Source organism: Pogoniulus pusillus, chromosome 13, assembly GCF_015220805.1.
Source record: "Pogoniulus pusillus isolate bPogPus1 chromosome 13, bPogPus1.pri, whole genome shotgun sequence".
In the NCBI taxonomy this organism is placed as follows: Eukaryota; Metazoa; Chordata; class Aves; order Piciformes; family Lybiidae; genus Pogoniulus; species Pogoniulus pusillus.
This window is the reverse complement of record NC_087276.1, coordinates 20005956-20027224: the sequence shown is the minus strand read 5'-3', so window position 1 is coordinate 20027224 and position 21269 is coordinate 20005956. Positions and strand designations below refer to the sequence as shown.

At 53.2% G+C, this 21269-nt stretch overlaps 1 protein-coding gene across 2 annotated transcripts in view; it reads left to right on the top strand.

Annotated features, from left to right (window-relative positions):
- PRKCB (protein kinase C beta) overlaps positions 1-21269 on the top strand; it is a 116363-nt gene that overhangs the window by 43782 nt on the left and 51312 nt on the right. For both annotated transcript variants that reach the window (XM_064153332.1, XM_064153331.1), the window contains exon 3: positions 9029-9111. In XM_064153332.1, the coding sequence (XP_064009402.1) occupies positions 9029-9111 (83 nt within the window). The remainder of the gene's footprint in view (positions 1-9028; positions 9112-21269) is intronic.

Genomic DNA, 21269 nt, shown 5'->3' with positions numbered 1-21269 from the left:
CAGCAAGTCCTATCTGGCCTGTGAGGAAAGGGCACACATAACTGATCGTCATGGAGTGAGCGTGGGGGCCACGGAGGGTGGGCATCGCAATCTTCTCTGCTGGAGGTGGGGAAGGGCTTGGTGGCTGTGTCTGAGCCAGCCTTGTCTTGGAAATCAGGCAGGTGCTGCCACGCTGAGCCGTGCTTGGGAGATGCTGTGGGAATGTGGATGAGCACCAGAGCGTGGAGATAGCAGGAGCTGAAGGGCTCAGTCATGCGTGAAGTGCAGGAGAGAGGGGAGGAGGTGATGATGGAATCTACAGGAGCTTTCCAAGATACCCAGCTCGAGGAGCAGCTCAGATCCTGCCCTTAGCAACTGAGTGCATTTTCCTTCCCATTGTAGGGCATCAGGGACATGGAACATTTCTGATGAGTCCTCAGACTTGTGGTTCCTGAAGGGATCAGGGATGGGGTGAAGCTGGGCTAGCACAGCCAGGACTTGTGTCCAGCTCTGGAGCTTGTGGCAAGTCCTGCCTGTGCCAGAGCCTGCTGCCAGCTGGGCTCTGCTGCCCAGTGACTCTGAGAAGTGTCTCTAACCTGAGCCACCTTTGGTTCTGGCTGTGCATTTGAGACTGAGGGCCGTGGTGGGTCTCACCAAGCTGCTGCTGGCACTGCAGGTTCCTGCCGGCACAGCTGGCAGAGCCACAGCTCTATTCGTGTGTGGCACCAGCCAGGAGCATGCAGGGGGCTAAATTATTCAGTCTGAAAGTGAATCTCTGTTCCAGCTTGGCCAGGAGCTGCTGATGAAGTATTTAAGGTCTGGGCTGAGGCTCGCTGATGTAAAATTCATGTCTTGGTGTCACTGGAAATAGCCACTGGCCCTGGGGTGGATCTGCAGAGCAGTGGTGGCTGCTAGATGGTTGCCATCATTGAGGCCTCTGGGAGATGGGTCCTAGATCTTTCCTGAGGGATCTTGGATCTCTTCAGGCACAGGTTGTCCCTCTTCACCTCCCAAAGAGCAAGCAAGCAGGACAGCAAGGGCTGGGTTTGCCTGGAGAACTGGGAGATGTAAGCTGAAAAGCTGAGAGCTGGTGCCAGTTGGACAGGCAGGTGAGGAACCCAAATAAATGAGGATGTTTCAGCCTACCCCTTCCCCAGCAGGGAGTCACAGAAGAGAGGATTCTTGCCCTTGAGACGCTTCATCCCTGGGCCTTTGCTCCTTGCCTGGAAGGTTCCATTCTTCCCGTGGTGCTGGGGAGCAGGAGCATCCTCCTCTCCCTAAGGAATGGGGAAGGCTGCAAATAACTCATGGAGCCCACAGCAGGGTGAATAAGGGCAGGAGTTTGTGTCTCTGGCCTTATCCTCAGAGCAAACTAAGACACAGAACTAGTGCATCAGCCTGGGCTGGCCATAGATCCCACATTGGGTTGCTCTCCAGTGGGCTTCTGTGGAGGACAACTCAAAAATCCCAGAACGGGATCATTTCTGCTGCATCTCTCTGCAGCTGCCAACAGGAAAACCTCTGGAGTGTGCTAAGGAGCTGAGGATGTTTGTTGTGCTCTAAGAACTCCAGCAAGCTCTTAACCAAAGCTGGGGATTAAATCCAAAGAGTCCAAATTTCAGCTCAGCTTCTCTCTCCACGCTGCAAGCGATTAAAAGCTGTAAAGAGCTGTCAGAAATTCAGGACCTCCCCTCCTGGAAACCTTTCCCCCACCACCACCACCCTCCCCTTGTTTTCTGATTCTTGTGCTTCATTGCCTTTGTTTGGTGCTTAAAAGAAAAAAAAAACAAGGTGTTTTTTTTACCATGCTGCTGGAAACTTGTGGGCAGCTGGTGGCTGTGGTGCCTTTCACTGGGACAAAGCCTGTCTGACCCCATGGGTTTGCTCAGCGGAGGTGGAGCTGCACAAAGCTCCTTTATTTGAAAAAAAAAAACAAAACCAGATATAAAATGCCCTTTTTTGGGGTTATTTTGGTTTTTGATAATCCAAATTCCAAGCTGTTTCCTGATTCTCTTGTTCTTTAGGGAGTGGAATCCAAAAGAGAATTTCTACAGGTTGTAAGGGAACAGCTACACACTGAGATGCGCTCCAAATAGTCTTGGAGCTCCATGATCTTGGAGCCATCTGCTAAAGCATGGCTCTGTCAGCTCTCTGGGGAGGCTTTAACTTCTCCTGGGGCTTGATTTTTGAGATGAACCTTTCCTGAACCTCCTTCTGGCTCTTAACTCTCCATCTGTCAGCCTTGTTTCATGTACTATATCTCAGACTGTTCTTGGTGCCTCCAGACCTCTCCCTCGCTTGGGGGAGGTGGACTAGGGGCTCCCATGCAGTGGGAACCTGTGCTCTGGATCACCAAGGTGATCAGAGGCTGAACAACCTCCCTAAGGGGACAGGCTGAGAAAGCTGGGGCTGTTCTGCCTGGAGAAGAGAAGGCTCCAGGGAGACCTTGAAGCAGCCTTCCAGTATCTTAAGGGGACCTAGAGGAAGTCTGGGGAGGAACTGTTCAGAAGGACCTGAGGAGACAGGACAAGGAGCAGTGGTTTGAAACTGGAGCAGGGCAGATTTAGCTTGGACATCAGGAGGAAGTTCTGCACAAGGAGGGTGGTGAGACAGTGGAACAGTCTGCCTGGGGATGTGGTTGAGGCCCCATCCCTGGAGACCCTCCAGATCAGACCTAATGTGTCCCTGGACAGCTGGCTGTAGTTGGAGGTGTCCCTGCTGAGTGCAGAGGGCTGGGGAAAATGAGCTCTGAGGGTCCCTTCCAACCCAATGCAGCCTGTGAATCCGTGGATGTGCTCAGGGGGAGGCATTAGAGGTGACTGCCTTGAATTATTCATTTCATGAAGGGCTCAGGCAAAATTGATGAGCCCCTTCTTCAGAACATCAGGACAAGGAGTTCAGCAATGAAATTAGAGGCACAAATGGAGATCGACTGGAAGGGAGCAGCACGTCCTGCAGCAGGGAGTTGCTAGGCAGGGCTCAGTCCTGCAGGAAGCAGTTTGTCACAGGGCCAGGGTTTGGAGGAGGCCTGGCACCTTCCTGCCAGCTAAGATGTTCCGTGTGGGAGGTGTGGTTAATCAGACCTCACGTGGGGGGCCCCCAGCAGATGGCATGCAGGGGTCAGGAAGGGATGGAGCATCTCCAGCCAGCTGTGCTGGGCAGCTTTGTGCTCTCCTGGCATTTCGAAGCCCTCAGCACTAGGATGGTGCTAGGGCTATGTGTAGGTGGCACAGGGCTTATATGGACTGGAGGCAGTTTTGAGGCTCTGCTGGCTTTGATGGGCCATGTAGAGATGTGGTGCTGTCATAGGCTGATAGAATGGGTTGGAAGGGACCTTAAGGGTCATCCATTTCCCACTAGCCCAGGTTGCTCCAAGCCTCATTCTGCCTGGCCTTGAACATCTCCAGGGAGAGGGCATCCACAACCTCCCTGGGCAACCTGTGCCAGTGTCTCCCCACCCTCACTGTCAATAACTTCTTCCTGATCTCCCTTCCTCAAGCTGTAATCCATTCCCTCTCATCTTGGGGGCACTGCTTTCCCTCTAACATCTGTGACCCCTTGCAGTCATCCTTCTCTTTGCACAAGTGAATCCATGCAGTGTGGCTAGGGTATGGGACAAGGCAATACAAGGAGTTCTTTCTGGTGAGGCTGGGGAGATGCTGGAACAGGTTGCCCAGGGAGGTTGTGGATGCCCTTTGCATGGGATGCAGGCTGGATAAGCCTGGGGCAACCTGGGCTACTGGGAGATGTCCCTGCCTGTGACAGGTAGGTTGAAACTGGATGATCTTTAAGGTCCTTTCCAACCCAAACCATTCTATGGTTCTATGACAAGACATTTTTTCTCCCTTGAGTGTGCTTCTAGCATCCCAGAAACCTGATCCAGAGCAAGGTCAAAGTATGCTGGAGAAATGGGGCTCCAAAAGACCTCCAGATACCCCAGTCCAAGCAGGACTGGCCACTGCGTCAGACAAAGGTGTATCCTGGTGGTATGAGCAGAGGCAGAGATGCAGCTGCAGCACTTGGCTCTGCTTCTGCATGGCGTTGTTCAGGGTGGGCTCAGCAGCCTCAGACGTTTGCAGTCTGCAAACAAAACAGCAGCCCTGAGACTCTTGAGGGCTTCCACATTCCTGGAAATGCCATGCTGGTGTTGGGCTGGCTCCCTGGGCAGCCTGCTGCCACTCTAAGGAGCTTAGAGCTTGCTAAAGGGCTTTTCCTGGGCAGAAGGCACTGGGCTGGGGAGGATTTTGTATTCTGAGAGCAGATCTTGCAGCACTGTTGTGTTTGGGCAGCATGCCCAGCTGTCTGCTGGTGGGGAAAGCTCTGAATGTAGATAGGGCAGGCGAGGTGAGCCCTGCTGCTGGTGCTGGGGAAGCATTTCTGCAGGGCTTCCTGGTCTGGAACCACAGAATCACAGACTGCTTTGGGCTGGAGCCGACCCTCAAAGGTCATCTCGTCCAAACCCCCTGCAGTCAACAGGGGCATCTCCAGCTCGATCAGGTTACTGGGAGCCTTGTTGAGCCTGACCTTGAATGGTGGGGACTCAACCACACCCCTGGGCAGCCTGTTCCAATGTCTCCCCACCCTCATTGTGCAGAACTTCCTCCTGATGTCCAATCTAAATCTGCTCTGCTCCAGTTTCAAACCATTGCCCCTTGTCCTGTCACCACAGGCCCTTCTGAACAGCCCTTCCCCAGCCCTGCTTTGCCCTACAACACACACAGCAACAAGAAGCAGGCAACGATGGAGAGGATTCATCTCCAAGATCAATGTTCAGTGACAAAGGTCCTCAGCAGTCCCAAATCCCAGCATGGTGTGGGTTGGAAGAGACCTCTGGAGGTCCTCTTGTCCATTCTGAAGCAGGGTCACCCCCAGCAGCTTGAATCGGGGAACTTCCTCCCCAAGCTTTCTGCAGCAGCATTTCCAGTCAGGGGCTGCATTTGTCCTTCCTGCCATTGCTGAGGACTTGCCCTGAGCTTCTGCCTGCTGCAGTCATTTGTGGTGGTGTTCCAAAACATGGGGAGATAGAACTGCTGTTGGGTAAAGCTCTGCTTTGCTGGCTCAGCTCCCTGCCTTCAGCAGCCTGCCTTGGCTGACTGTCAGCAGCTTGCAGCTGATGGATGCTCTGCCTGCTGCTGAGCTGCTCCAGCAGCCCTCCTGGCTGCAGGAGGTCCCTGCCCATGCTAGAGGTGCAGCTGGACGTATGCTCTGTGGTGTTCACACCCTTGGAAGGTGTTCTGATGAGGTTTTTCTGGTTGGCAGGTTCTGTGAGCTCTCTGGGGAGCTGCTTGATGATTTTCCTTGAGGATTTTTGAGCAGTGGTTGAGCCGAAGAAGCTGTTAGGTGTCCATGTATGTGTTTAAGCAACACCATCAGCATTTCTATCTTTTCATCCTTCAACACAAGACCAGTTCCTAGGGCCTGAAACTACCCTGATGCTGTGGTGCTAATTTGGTTTCCTAGCTCTGAAGCCCAACCTCTCAGAGCTCCAGGAGCTCTAAAAGCCAACCCTTTCTTCCCAAGAGGGCAACAGGATGATAATGACTGGAGGCACACGACCTTGCTCTGATGGCTTGGTGCAAGTCTTCCCAGATCTTAGAAGCTGTGCTGGGGCTGCTGTTGGAAAGGTGTTTCCCAACAAGTCCCATCAGCCTGTGGAGAGCCAATGACCTCCAGAGCTCTGCCTCTTGTTCTTCACGGGGTTTCATGCCCTCCTCTTGCCCCCAAGACAGAGAGTTCTTCTTCCCAGACAGTGGAGTTGCTGTGAAGAAGCGTTTAGGGCCAGCAGATGTTCAGGCACTGTGCAGTGCTGAGTGCTAAAGGTTACTGTGCAGGGTTTGTGGTGTAGAAATGACTCAGGACGTTTGCAGCTCAGCAGCAGGATTTGATTTGCTTTATTGCCCCTGTAATCAGATTTACAAATTAACTAATTAGTGACCTGGGGAAGATGCTGCTTGTGCTGCAGTTTCCAAACTGGCAAAGATGCAGGCTGGAAATGCCAAAGCTTCAGGAGCCCAGGTCCAGTCCCTGCAGACCTGATTCCTGTCCTAGTGTTGTGCTCCTGGAGATCCAGCACCTGGCTCTTGCTTGGTGTGGTGAAACCAGCAATCTCTTCCCAGAATAACACATTGGGTTAGTCATGGAGCAGGGATCTATGAGATCTTGCACCTCTCTCACAGACTGTCAGGGAGTTGGGGCTGTTCAGACTGGAGACATTATAACTACATTCCAATATCTTAAGGGGATCTACAAGTAGGCTGGGGAGGGACTGTTTAGAAGGACCTGTGGGGATAGGACAAGGGGCAATGGTTTGAAACAAGCAGGGCAGATTTAGGTTGGACATCAGGAGGAAGTTCTACACAATGAGGTTGGTGAGACATTGGAATGGGCTGCCCAAGGGTGTGGCTGAGGTTTCATCCCTGGAGACATTCCAGATCAGACTTGATATAATCCAGCTGGGGATGCCCCTGCTGAGTGTGGGGAGGTTGGATAAGATGACCTTTGAGGGTCCCTTCCAACCAAATGCAATCATCTGCGAGTCTTCTCCCATCTCTTGGGTAGGAAGCAGAGCCAGGAGTTAGGTCTGTCTGATCTGTTCACATCTCTTGGGGATGAAGCATGGCCAGGAGTGAAGGCAGGATCGGTGCAGTGAGCTGCTGCACCTGATTCATTGTGTTGGCTCTCTCTTTCCCTGGATTCAGCCTTCACCTAAGCCTGCACAAAATGCTCAAGGGGACCTTTTCAAAGCTTGCAGGGCTTCCTTGGAAGCCTTGGGTGCAGAGCCCACACTGTAGCGACCAGAGAGCCTCTGGTTTGCTTTGGGTACTTGGAGAAGGGTTACACCTCACCATCACTTCAGGACATGGTTCAGCGGTCATGGTAGTGCTGGGAACAAACATCACTGTCCCCAGAGTGCAAAAGCTTCTCAGGAGCTGGGGGAAGCACTAAAGGGGCTGCTTTTCCTTTCTTACCTTTGCATCCAACAGCCTTTTCCTACATGGGATGGGGAAATAGCCTGAGGAAGCTCAGCCTGGCAGCGGTTTTGTATCTCCTGTCAGACCAAAATCATTCTGGCTCCTCTGGGAGCCTCTCACCACAGCCCAGATGCTGCCAGCTGCGTGAAACCTCCCCCAGCACCTGTGCCCCAGCGTCTCATGGAGCCTCACTTAGATCCTACACACACTTCAGGACAAATCTTTGCTAATAGAGTTCTAATTTCTTCCTTCCTGCTCCCCAGATGCTTCTGTCTCTGTAGACAAACGACAGAAACAATGAACAAGAAAAAAAAAATAAAACCCTTGTTTGTTAGGCTCAGAAAAGCAACTGAGAGGTCCTTTGAGGAGAGAGATCTTGGCAGCACTGTGCCTTGTAGACCTTTGGGGGGTGGGGGCTTTCATGATGAAAAACGTGGAAAAGAAAACAAATTCCCAGCTGTAGGCAGCAGGGCACAGAGAGGGGATCAGGGATTTAATGGCAAATGTCACTTGGTTTTGGTTTTTCCTTGCTCCTTAGGGAAGGTCTGGCAGTGATGCACTGAAGCCTGCTGCATTTTTAGCCTAGGTATCAGAAGATTTGAGATGAGGGAGAAACTCTTTCCAGTGAGGGTGGAGAGCCACTGAAACAGGTTGCCCAGGGAGGTTGTGGATGCTCCCTGCCTGGAGCTGTTCGGGGCAAGGTTGGATGAGGCCTTGAGCAACCTGGTCCAGTGGCAAGAGGGGTGGAACTGGATGATCTTTAAAGTCCCTTCCAATCCATTCTGTGATTGCCTGGCTCCTTTCATGCATGGTGTTGCCTTGGACTCGAGATGCTCTCCCTTGGGATGGGCATGGCATGGATGTAGGCATGTTGGACCTGGAGGGGCTGGCACCCAGAGGCGCAAGGTGGTGCCTCTGTTCCCCAGACTTGGGGCACCCCAGCAGCAGTACCACCTCCAGCTGCAAGGTGAGGTGGGCTAACACCCTCAGAGAAGGACCTGGGCCATCAGTTGAAGTTATCTGCACCACCAAGTGGCTTTTTACAAGTCTGGCACTGAAAGTGAGGTGCTGCTTTGGCATTTTGGGGGGAAACTCTAGCCTTGAAGTGCAGCTCTTTGCACAGCCTGCAAAGATGCTGCTGGTGGCTTCGGGTCAGCATGTGCTGGGTCTGGAGGGTGAAGAGCTGTGGTGACTGCACAGCCTGCAAAGATGCTGCTGGTGGCTTCGGGTCAGCATGTGCTGGGTCTGGAGGGTGAAGAGCTGTGGTGACTGCACAGCCTGCAAAGATGCTGCTGGTGGCTTCAGGTCAGCACATGCTGGGCCTGGTGGGTGAAGAGCTGTGGAATTAGCTGTGGATGCTTAGGTTGGGCCACAGCATGCTGGGATCAGCGTCCCTGCAGCGTTCCCAGAAGGGTGTCTTTGTCATCGCTGTGCCTGCGTGAGGAGAAAACATGCCTGTCTTCTGGCCTGGCAAATGGGGGCTGTGGAGCTGAAGCAGAGGTGTGGGAGGAAAGTTGCCCACCTGTTCCCATCTTCTGTTTTTGGCCACATGCACTTCTCGGCTCAGATACCCACGGACGCCAGATTCTGCCTCTTTTTATACACAGTGGTGACCTCACAGTGCGAGGTGCTGGGAGTGACAGGGAGCTCTAGCTGAACAGAAGGGTTCCCAGCCTTCCTCTTGATGTTCCCTCAACGTTTTCCTCCTCCTCACTTTTACTGCAGTGCCTGCCCTCCTGGTTGGTGATCTTTGGAACAGGCTGCCCAGGGAGGGTGGTGGTGGAGTCCCCATCCCTGGAGGTGTTCAAGAAACCTGTGGCCATGGAGGTTGTGGATGTGGTTTAGCAGCCGTGAAGGTGTTGGGTGGATGGTTATACTCAGTGACCTTAGATGGCTTTTCCAACCTTAATGATTCTATGTTCTACAAGGTATAAAGTCTGCCCCAGGCTTACTCAAACACCCTGGAGTCCTGGTGTCTCCCCTCAGAAATCTTGGTTGCTCCTTTTCCCAAGCTCTGGGCTGACCTGGTGCCAGTCCCTTAACATATCCCTGACACCTTCTCTGTCTTCTCTCTGCAGTTTGCTGCTTTGTGGTGCACAAGAGGTGCCATGAGTTTGTTACCTTCTCCTGCCCTGGTGCTGACAAAGGTCCTGCTTCTGATGTAAGTACCTGGTCTCACATCCTGAGGGAAATGTTATCTCCATCACTGTGCCCCACAGCAGTGTACAGAGGGGTACCAAGATGTTAAAGGGATTGGAACATCTTTCTTGTGAAGAAAGGTTGAGGGACTTGGGGCTTTTTATCCTGGAGAAGAGAAGACTGGGGAGGGAATTTCCTCTTTGCTGATCAGTACTCAAAGGATGGGTGTCAGAATGGTGTTCAGTGAAAGGACAGGAGATGTACAAACTGCAACCCAGGAGGTGCTGTCTAAACAGGAGAAACTTGTTTAGTGTGAGGGTGCTGGAGCCCTGGAGCAGGCTCTCTGGAGAGCTTCTAAACCTACCTGAGCATTGCGATGCTGCGCAGGCTGCTGTGGGTGCCCCTGCTCTAGCAGGGAGGTTGGACTGGATGATGCTCAGAGCTCCTTTCCAAACCCCACCATGCTGGGAGTCTGTGACAAGAAGGTATCTGGGGGATACCAGATAGGATGTGAGCTTTGACCACTCCTTAAAAAGCAGAAAGCCACCCAAATGCCCTCTAAGTCAGGCCCTGGACTGGATTTCCAGTGGATCCTGGGCTCTGGGGGTGGATGGGGGGAGCTGGAGCAGTGGAGCTGGCTCAGGCTCCTCAGCGTGGCTCTGCCAGCTCCTTCCAGGTCTGTCTGGCAGGTTTTGTGTTTTCCCATGGAAACTGGTTAATCTGGGGAGCTGCCAGGAGAGAAAGGATGGAATTGGGGGAACAGCAGAGTACCACAACTCTCACCTTAAAAATAGAAGTTGTGGGAGCAGGCAGAAGCTGAAGGTGGATGCAGAACATGCGCCGCCAGCCCCCCTCCCGGAACTGGGCTGTGCTGGGATTAAAAGGGAGCTGCTGGAGCTGGGGGAGGCTCACAGCAGGGTCAGCACCTTCTGTGTGCAGCCTCGGGGAGGGGCTGCCTGTGCCCCTTGGGAGAGACTGTGGGGGGAAAGGGCTAAGTGTGGGTCGTGATGATCTGGGATCCTAGAGTGACAGAACTGTTTGGGTTGGAAAAGCTCTCTAAGATCATCCACCACCATCCATCAAACCATGTTCTCAAGTGCCACAGCCACAGGTTTCTTCAACCCCTCCAGGGATGGGGACTCCACCGCCTCCCTGGGCAGCCTGTTCCAATGCCTGACCTCTCTTGCAGCAAAGAAATTGTTCCTCCTCTCCAACCTACCCCTGCCCTGGCACGGTTTCAGACCATTCTCTCTATCACCTGAGACTAGGGAGCAGTGACCAAGCCCTACCTCACTCCAACCTTCTTCGCTCAGAGCTTGTTTGGCTGCCTGTCCCTTTGCTCTGGTTTCTCCTTCTCCTCCAGGGGTGTGCTGGGTTTGGAGCATCCCTGGTTTGGAGCTGAGAAATTTGCCCAGGTTTTGCAAACCTGACTCTGAGGAGGAGGTGACAGAGAGCAAAGCAGAGCTTGTGGTGCTTCTGCATTCTGGGGACAGTGATGTTTGTGTCTTCATCACTGAATCCCAGACTGGTTTGGGTGGGAAGGGACTCTTAAAGCTCATGCAGTCCAACCTTCCTGCAGTCAGCAGGGACATCCCCAACTATGGCAGGTTGCTCAGAGCCCCAAACAACCTGAGCTGCAATGGGGCCAGGGATGGGGCATCTACCACCTCTCTGGGCAACCTGGGACAGGCTCTCACTGCCCTCAATGTCACAATCTCTTCCTTCTCTCTAGTCTGAATCTCTCTGTTTTAGGTCAAGCCATCTGCTCTTGTCCTGTCACAACAGCTCCTTCTCAAAAGTCTGTCCCCAGCTTTCTGCTCAGCCCCTTTGAGCACTGAAAGGCCACCAGAAGGCCTCCTGGGGCCTTCTCTAGGGCAGAGGGAGATGGAAACACTGAAGCCTCTTAACCTTGCTGAAGGAAAATGAGGTTTGGTAGCAGGAGAGCTGGGATGGCCATGATCCAGGTACCACCTCCAGAGCTCTGCTTGGGCATCCTGCCCATCCAGTCACCACTTTCTCATCCTTACTCATCATCTGGGTAGCAGCTGGCAGGAGAGGCAGCAGGTACCAGGAGATGCTTTGCTTGTTTCTGCAGGGTTTTGGCTGAAGGTGCATGTGATGCTTTTCTTTGTCTCCTCACCAGCCCTGTCCAAGCTGGTGGGGGACATGGAGCAGCAAGAAGCCCTTGGACAGCCTGATCCTGCTCCCTGAGTGCAGCCCCTTGGTCCCTCACCAGCAGGTTTCATCTGTGTGCCTCCTGTGGGCTGTAGGTTACTGTGAACAGCCTCTGAGCTAAATTCGACCTCAGCTGTTGCATTTTAAGAGGCAGCACTTGACACCAGGGCATGTGAGGAGCCCTGGATGGCATCCTACATTGCTGGTGTCCCTGCTAGGTGAGGGTGTCTAATGGGCTCAGCAACAGATGGGTGAAGCTGCCCAGTTGGTGCTAATTAATTCTTAGTACACTGTTTCTTCAAATGAAGAGAGAGATGCAAATGCTGAGGACTTCAAACAGGGAGTAAAAAATGGTTCCTTCTGTAGCTGATATTTTGTCTCTCTCTGGCAGCCCCTCTGGTTTGTCCCCCTGCAAAACCATCAGCTGAGCTGTGACTGGGGGGTGTACTGGTGTGACTGGGACAAGCTTTGTTTCTTCTACACTGGCAGTCAAGCTTCTTACAGCCTGACAAACCTTCAGGAGCTTGGGATCAAGAGACTGCAAACTCCTTCAGCAGCCAGGGATGCTGTGCCTGCTGGGGATGAGATGAGGACAGGGGCTTCACTTTGGGCTAATGCAAACCTGGAGAGCAGCTCTGCTCTGTGGCTGGTGCTGCCTGTGGTGTGCGTCCAGAGCCAGCTGAGATTGTGTCTAGTGGTGGTCACATGAAGGTTGGGACAGTTGTGGCTGAGCATCTTCCAGCTGGTGCAGCACTCTGGGAGCTGCCTTTTCTGTTCCCAAATAGGAGCAGCCAGTGAAATCCTGCAGGAAGTGGAGCTGAATCGATTGGATTTTGTTTAAACCTTGCGTGGACTCTGCAGAGCTGGAGAGGGAAGAGGAGATGGCATCTGTAGGGGCAGTGCAGATCTGGTGAGGAGGCTCTAGCTGGGGCTGCAAAGGGAAGATGCTGCAGTTCGAGCCAGATCCCAGTCTGAGCAGCAGCTTTCCATGCCAGCTGGCTCCTGGTTTCATCTCCAGAGCTGCTCTACTCTGCTGTGCTGCTTGTGGAGCCTAGGGAGAGAAATACTTTAAAAGATAAAACTGCTTTCACTTTGCTCCTTGATCTCAGGGTCTTGGAGGGCTCCAGAGTTACTTGAGAATAAAGGAGAAAACCATTTTGCATCTGTGAAGGGCTTGTGGCATCCAAGGATGCTTCATTTCAAACACCTGAGCAGTGCCAGTTACTTAAACTCTTCACTCTGAACTTCTGCCCTGCTGAGTGCCCCCCTGCAGTGTTGGGGCCAGCTCTGGAGCCCTCAGCATAGCAGAGACAGGGACCTGTTGGAGCAGGGCCAGAGGAGGCCACAGCAATGCTGGCAGGGCTGGAAGCCCTCTGCTGTGAGCCAGGCTGAGAGAGCTGGGGTTGTTCAGCCCAGAGAAGGCTCCAGGGAGACCTTGTTGAGACCTTCAAGTGCATAGAAGAAAGCTGGGGTCAGACTTCTGAGCAGAGCCTGTTGTGACAGGACAAGGGGTGATGGTTTGAACTGAAAGAGAGAGATTCAGACTGGAGAGAAGGAAAAAATACTTTCCTCTGAGTGTGGTGAGACCCTGATCCAAGTTGCCTAGAGATGCCCCATCCCTGAAACCATTCCAGGTGAGGTGGTTTGGGGCTCTGAGCAACCTGCTGTAGCTGCAGATGTCCCTGCTGACTGCAGGATGAACTTTAAAGGTCCCTTCCCACCCAAACCAGTCTGGGATCCCATCATCCTGACAGCACACAATGTGAAAGCTCCGATGAAGCTCAGAGATTCTGGAGGAACACAGTGTAGGAGCCAGCCCAGCATGCGGTGCTGGTCAAGCAAGCAGCTCAGCACCAGCACTTCTGAGCTCAGCTCCACACACATTCAGAGCAGGTTTGAGGAGGAAAAGGTACAAACATCAGTGCCCTCATCTCAGCAGACCTGTGTGACAGCCACAATGTACTCAGCAATGACACAGCCCCAAGCACAGCTTCACCAGCAGCAGAAACCAGAGTTCCTCCTGCCGTGGCTTCAGAGCTATCCAGCACGAGGGCAGCTCCGGTGTCTTCAGCACTGCACAGCTTCGTTCTCTACTGCAAGAAGCAATTAATTTTTCTGCCTGAGAGGCCCTATCATGGCTGGGTAATTAGCACTCCTCTCCTGGATGGAAGATTGCTGCTCAGAAGGCTTTGCAAGGTTAAACACAGAAAGTTGCTCTCCTCCTCCTCCTCAAAGAGGTTCAGACACAACCAGGTCAAACAGAAAACAGCTTCACTGGGCAGTGCTAACAGAGATGAACTTTGGCGTTTCACTGCTCTCCAATTCTTCTGCTGTGCTCCAAACAGTGGCAAAGGTGCTTCCCTGACAGGGTTATTTGCACAAGAAACCACCCCACAGAGCACTTAAAACACAGACTTAGCTTCATGGAATGAATCCCAGACTGGTTTGGATGGGAAAAGACCTTTCAAGGTCATCTATTCCAATCCCCCTGCAGTCAGCAGGGACATCCCCAACTGCAGCAGATTGCTCAGAGCCCCAAACAACCTGACATGCAATGGTTCCAGGAATGAGGCATCTCCACTTCTCTGAGCAACCTGGGACAGTCTTACTACCCTCAATGTCGCAAATCTCTTCCTTCTCTCCAGTCTTAATCTCCCTCTTTTAGTTCAGTTCATCTCCCCTTGCCCTGTCAGAACAGCTCCTGCTCAAAACTCTGACCCTAGCTTTCTTCTAAGCACTAAAAAGTGTCGACAAGGTCTCTCTGGAGCCTTCTCATCTCCAGGCTGAACAACTCCAGTGCCCTCAGCCTGGCATCACAGCAGAGGGCTTCCAGCCCTGCCAGCATTGCTGTGGCTTCCTCTGGCCCTGCTCCAAGAGGTCCCTGTCTGTGCTGTGCCGAGGGCTCCAGAGCTGGCCCCAGCACTGCAGGGGGAGCCCCAGCAGGGCAGAACTTCAGACTGAAAGTCCTGCTAGAAAGATTGTCCCCAGCTAGAAAGATTGTCCCCAACTTACAGTCAAAACTGGTGGGCTGTGCTGGAGAGGGTGACCAGCCCAACCCCACCAGTGCTTGTGTTAAGGTCTGCTCTGGATCATGCCAAGCTCTACCACTCCATCCTCTCCTGCTCACCAGGAGGCAGAGCCATCATGAAGCTGTCTGAAATACAGTGAGGCCTTCAGGAGCTGAGCTCAGGTTTAGGTAATGCAATGCAGTTGGCCAACCTAATTATAGTCAGAGCTATTAGTAGAGAGCATAATTATTTAAATTGTAGACAAAATCATCATTAAAATGACCTTCCTCACATTCTCCTGCTAAAGGTCATCTAATCAGAATCCATTAATAAATACCAGAGGTGCTCTGGGAAGCAAAGAGGCCGAGGCAGCTTTCTTTGAGGTTTGCATTTCATTCCTCCATCTTTTGCGGCTCTATCAGAGGCTTCCTGCCCTCTCTTACCATGCCTGAGTTTCTTTCATGCTCTGTTTGCTGGAGGCAGAATCATTTCATCTTTGTCTTGGGCTCCTCCTTTCCTGAAAAGCTCCAGAGCTGTGTCTTTGTCCTGAGCAAGTACTGCTGATGCTTAGAGCAAGAGAGGCACTGCCCAGGGTGTGGGCACCCAGGTGGTAGGAGAGTCAGGATGTGAGAATCATTGTTTGGGTCAGAAAAGATCTCCAGGACCTTCCAGTCAAACCATCAACACAGCACCACCATGGCCATTAAACCATGTCCCCAAGTGCTATGGCCACAGGCTTCTTGAACCCTCCCAGGGATGGAGACTCCATCGGCTCCCTGGGCAGCCTGTTCCAATGCCTGACCACTCTTGCAGCAAAGAAATTGTTCCTCATCTCCGACTAACCCTGCCCTGGCACAGTTTCAGGCCATTTCCTCTTGGAATGATCTCCAGACCCCAAGCTGACCCTTGGAGACAGGTGCAGAGAGGCTTGTTGCAGTTCCCCAAGTCTGGGTTCTTCTCTGGAGCGAGCTTTGGGCAAGCCTGGGCTGGCAGCAGCAGCAGGAGTGAAGGTGCTGTTTGTACCACCTGAAAATGCTCAGCCCCATCAAGTTTCTCCTCTGTGGGACTATCTGCGGTGAGAAGGGACAGCCTGCTGCTGGGCAGCCCCTTTGCAGGGGATATCACTGAGCCCTGCCTGCCCAGGTTGGGGTGGGATGAGCAGCTTGCTCCAGATGTGTCCACTGAGCCAGGACCTTCCTGGAGATGCCAACACCCTCTTGCCCAGGGCCTGCCTTGGAGAGCAGGACCCAATCCCTTCTCACGTTTCCCACACCTTTGGTTCTGTCTCACCCTGGTTCTGGTGCGTGCTCAGATCTTCTCAGCCTTGCTGCAGCTTGCTGCTTCCTTTTGGCTTGCTAATTAACTTCTCCAGCTCTTGTGGTGAGCCATCTGCCCTTGTGCCAGGGCACATGCTCCCTGCTCCTGCTGGCGATGCCATCCGGTGACAGTTCCTGTGGGATGAAGATGTATCTGCCTTGCTCCATCCCAGCACCTTCTGCTGCTTCCCTGGCTCTTCTGGAGCCAGGCCCTTCCTTCTGCCAGCCTGCACATGTCCTCAGCCCTGCAACTGAAAAGCTCTGCTCTTGTTTGCTTAGGATGTGGTAGGATCACAGAGTTGTGTTGGTTGGCAAAGACCTTTAAGATTGTCAGGTCCAGCTGCTGACCCTGCACTGCCAGGTCGCTGCCAGACTTGTGCCCCTCAGCACATCTATGGTGGCAGCCTCTTGTTAAAGGGTTGGGCTGGAGAGGGCAGTTTGGTCCATGTCCTGTTGGTGGCTCTGGAAACCTGGTGGCTGGGTCTGAGCTGGGTTTGTGCAGAAGAGAGCTAGCAGAAGAGCAGTGACAGGAGTGGTGCAGCCTGTGCCTACCTTGGTGGCACTAGTGGGAGGATCTGTGATGTGTCCTGCAGGCAGTGGGGATCTCAGAGTCTTGGTATTCTTTCAGGCACCATGGAGGCTGCAGGGAGGCTCAGTGAGTGTCCTGCTCTCATGTGGAGCTTGCACCAGAGTCACCCAGCTCTGGAGGCATGTGGGAGATCACAAACATTTCTAGAGAGTGAAGGACATGGAACTGCTGGGGCAGATCCAGAGGAGGCCATAATCAGTATGAGGGACAATGGCTTTGAGCTGGAAGAGAGGAGATTGAGACTGGAGATGAGGAATAAATTCTTTGCAGTGAGGGTGGGGAGGCTCTGGAACAGGTTGCCCAGGGAGGTTGTGGATGCCTCGTCCCTGGAGGTGTTCAAGGCCAGGTTGGATGAGACCCTGAGCAGCCTGGGCTAGTGGAAGGTGTCCCTGCCCATGGCAGGGGATTGGAACTTGTTGACCTTTTGAGGTCTTTTCCAACCCAAACTGCTCTAGGATTCTGTGAGATGCTCAGGGAGTAAAACCTGAGCCTGGAGGTTTTGCTGCTCACCGGGAGAGTGCCATTCACTGGGTGCTGGCACCAGCAGCAGACGAGGAGCTGTCATCCCCATCTGTCTGCAGCTGCCTGCCTAGCAGATGAGCTCTCCTGTCAATAACCATGTAGGAACTTGCTGGAAGCTGTCAGGAAAGCTGTCAGGGGCAGGTTTCATCTGCAGCCACGTTTGACATGGAAGCAGCCTAAGCTGTGACGCTCGTGCCCACAGACATGTTAGCTGCTGCCGTGTGGCTGACCATGCTCAGGGGCCTCTTGTCCTTCCATGGCCAAGGTCTGAGCAGAATTGCTGCTTGCAGGGAATCATTAAGGTTAGAAAATCCCCCTAAGATCATCAAGTCAAACCATCAACCCAGCATCACCAACCCATGTCCCAGAGTGCCATGCCTGCACTCCTGTGCCCTCAGTCTCTGCTCTGTGTGGGGTTTTCTGAGGCTGGAATGCTTTAAATGACAGAAAAATAGTTCTGGTGTCACTTAGTGGTGCTTGCAGGGTCCTATCTGCAAAACTTTGATATGTGGCTGCACAGGGGCTGGGCCATTTTGTCTAGATAGGGCTTTTGCCAAGAAAGATTGGGCCAGGTGATTCTTGAGGTCACTTCAACCTGGGTTCTGGGATTCTGTGGACATATGGTGTGCTGAAGCAGGCTTTCATCATAGTGAGAGACAAGAGAGCCCAAATCAATAATGGGACCCCTCTGCTGTGAGAACAGGCTGGTAGAGTTGAGCTTGTTTAGCCTGGAGAAGAGAAGGCTCCAGGAGACCTTCTGGTGGCCTTTTGGTGCCTAAAGGGACCAAAAAGAAAGCTGGGGACAGAATTCTGAGCAGGACTTGTTGTGACAGGACAAGAGGTGATGGTGTGAAACTGGAAGGGGGAGATTCAGACTGGAGAGAAGGGAGAAATGTTTGACACTGAGGGTAGTGACAGCCTGGCCCAGGTTGCCCAGAGAGGTGGTAGATGCTCTATGCCTGGGACCATTGCAGGTCAGGTTGGTTGTGGCTCTGAGCAACCTGCTGTAGTTGCAGATGTCCCTGCTGGCTGGAGGAGCACTAAAGGTCTCTCCCCACCCAGACCATTTCATAACTCCACGATTTGAAGCTAAGGATGCAGTGACAGAGGAGCACTGTCAGGGACTCAGCATTGCTCTGGCTTAGTTCAGACCAGGAACCTGCTGTCAAGTGGAGAAGCAGAAGCTGGCTGCATCTGCTGGATCAGTGCTTGCAGGGTAGCAGGTCAAAGCCAGCAGCTGCTGCTCTCCTTGCCCGACTCCCAGTGTGACTGGTGGGGAGCCCCAGGGCACACACGCAGCCCTCGGAGGGTGACAGATCTGTGTCAGCCCTGATGAGGAAGGTCAGAGCCGCTGGTGCAGCAGAAGCCCCCTGAAGGCATCTCTCAGCTCTGCTCCCCGGCAGCTCTCTGCTCTGCTGCTGGGGCTGGCTCTGCACTGCTGGGCTGCAGGAGGAGCTTCTCTTTTCTTGGCAAACTTCTTTTGAACCATTCTGGGTTGAAATCTCTCAGCATCTGCATGCGCAGTGATCTCGTCATCCCTGTCCCTGCTACAAAAATAGGCTCTTTGTGAAACAGCTTCAGCCCTGCTTCCAAAATGATGCCCACAGCTTCCAGTTTCTGGCACTTTCTAAAGCTCTGGTCAAAGTGAAACCGGTGCCCACCAACGCTGGCAGCTGGAGAAGCTGTTCCATCTCCCCACACCTTGCTGTCCCATCACTCTCACACCCTCTGGGCTCTGCTTTCTGGCTGCTGCCTCTCCCCAAAGCAGCTCCTCAGCCTTTACCTGCTGCTCCCACTCTGATATGCCCCTATGAGGGGTCCAGCTGTTCCCTAGGACTGTGATGCTGAAGGAAAGGCTTGGAAAGCCATGGCTGATCCTGTGCCAGCTCCTCCTGCACTGCTGGCTCTTCTTCTCCAGCTTTTTTAGCTCCCAGCTCCAGTGGGAATCGAGTTTCCCTCACAGCAAGTGGGCATGGTCTGGTTCTGCAGGGAGCTGCTGTTTTTATGAATGACAAAAGCTCTCCTGTGCCTGAGCTGCAGGAACTGCTTCTAGAGGGGAGCACAGAAACTGGAGTGCTCGTGGCAGAATCCTCCTCATGGCATATGTTGGGCTTCAGTTGGCACCTGGCTTCTGCTGTCCCCGTGCCCTGCCAGCACTGTCCTCATCCTGCTGCCAGCAAGGGTCAACATCATTGAATTGTTTGGATTGGAAGAGACCTTCAAGATTGAGTTCAACCTAACCACCATGGCCAATTAAGCGTGTCCCAGACTGCCATGGCCACACAGTTCCTGAAAAGCTCCAGAAGTGAGGACTCTGCCCCCTCCCTGGGCAGTCTGTCCCAGTTCCTGCCACTTTTGCAGCAAACAAATTGTTCCTCATCTCCACTCTAAACCTCCCCTGGCACAATTTCAGGCCCTTCCCTGTCCTTCTATCACCTGAGATTAGGAGCAGAGACCAACCCCCATCTGACTTCAACCTCCTGTGAGGGAGCTATAGAGAGCCAGAAGATCTCCCCTCAGTCTCCTTTTTCTCCAGGCTAAACATCCCCAGTTCCCTCAGCTGCTCCTCACCAGTTCTGTGCTCCAGACCCTTCCCCAGCTTTGTTGCCCTAAGCATGCCCAAGCATCCCCAGGGTTGCCCTGCAGCCTGGTGCAGGCATGTTGCCCAGGGTGGGTCTGCAGGACGTGGTTCAGTGTCCAGCTGGCCAGCCAGGGACCTCCTTTCACGTGGAGTGATGGCAGAGGAAAGCTTTTCATTTCCTTGGATGCTTCATCTCCAGGGAGACACAAAGAGGCACAAACTGGAGCATTCAAAGTGCCATCTAAATATGAGGAGGAACTTCTGTAATCTAAGGGTGCTGGAGCAGCCTGCCCAGAGAGGGGGTGGAGTCTCCATCTCTGGAGGCATTCCAGATGCTTGGATGTGTTTCTGGGTGCCCCTGCCTTGTCGGGGGAGTTGGACTCGGTGATGTCCAGAGGTCCCTTTCAACCTCACCAGTCTGTGGTTCTGTGGAAGCTGCAGTGCAGTTGGGGTGGGCAGAAGCATTTCAGGGGAAGGTGATGTTTGGCAGCTGGGTTCTGGCTCCACTCTCTTTACTCAGCTGGCAGTGCCCTCGGAAGGTGGCCTTCCTAATGGCCGGGCACCTTTCCAGGCCATTAAAAAGCCACTCAGCTCAAATGACCCAGCTGGGAGCTATGCCTCAGCCCTAACCCCTCAGCAATTAACCTGAGATGAAATGAAGCCAGCTGCTACTTGCCTCAGGCTTCTCCTTTGCCTGCGTGCGTGCTGCTGCCCAGCAGCTCCGGGCTCTCCGTGCAGGATCAATGCTGCTCACCCTGGCATCGACCTTGGCTCTGTGACTGGCCCCTCATTGTCCCACCTGTGCCATCTCTGCCCCTCCGTGGGGGTTCCTTCAGCCCCCCAGGACAGGGTAGTGAGCAGCTGGGGCTCTGTTTGCTCTCCAGTAGTCACAGCAAGGTAAACCAATGCTGCCTGTGCCACTTTGGCGCTATCACTCCTTTCTCCGTTGTAACTTCTGTGTTGTCTTGAAGTTGCTTTGCCCGGGGCTGAGTAGCTGATTTTGCATCTTGGCTTCCAGAATGGTCTTGTCTTGCATGGAAGGTACCAAGAAACATCAAATCCTTGGCTTGCCTCAGTTATTTGCTCCAGTGGTTGATCCTTTCTTCCTGCTGAGAAGCTGGTTCTCGTCTGGACCTGTTTGGCTGGAAGCCCTGTGCTGTGAGGCCGGGCTGGGAGAGTTGGAGTTGCTCAGCCTGGAGAAGAGAGGGCTCCAGGAAGACCTGATTGAGACCTTCCAATACTTAAAAGAAAGCTGAGGACAGGTGTTTTAGCAGGGCTTGTTGTGACAGGACAAGGAAAAGATGATGGTTTGAGCTAAAAGAAGAAGATTTAGACTGGATATAAGGATTTCATACTGTGAGGGTTGTGAGCCCCTAGTCCAGGTTGCCCAGGAAGGTGGGAGATGCCCCATCCCTGGAACCATTGCAGCTCAGTTTGTTTGGGACTCTTGAGTTGCAGTTGTCCGTGCTGGCTGCAGGAGGGTTGGCCTGGGTGAGCTTGAAAGTTCCCTTCCCACCCAAACCAGCCTGGGATTCCATGGTTGTTGAGTCCAGGAGCCCTGCTTGCAAGCCTGCCAACAGCACCTGGCTGCACTGGGCTCTGCTGGCTTTGCCCACTCTGCTGGACTGCAGAAAGCTCAGCATCCCCAAGTGTTCCCTAAGCAGCTGGGTGCCCTGGGAGCATGCTGGGCAGGGGTTGGCAGCAGAACACAAAGGCTTTTACTGGGCAGTCTCAATGCAGCTGGGTAGCAGGGGAGGGCTTTGACTCTGGCAGTTGAGCAGTGTCCAGCCCTTGTGTAGGTTCTTTCCCTACCAATTTCACCTGGTGGCTTCTATGCTAAACCCAAGTTCTTTCAAAACAATCAATCCCAGGGCAGCCTCTGCGTTGCTTTTTCATTGTTATGGCAACAACAGAGAAAAAAGGAATAATGCTGGATGCTGGAGACTGCTGGAAAAGGTCCACATCAGTTGGTGGCAGTTGACTGAAGTC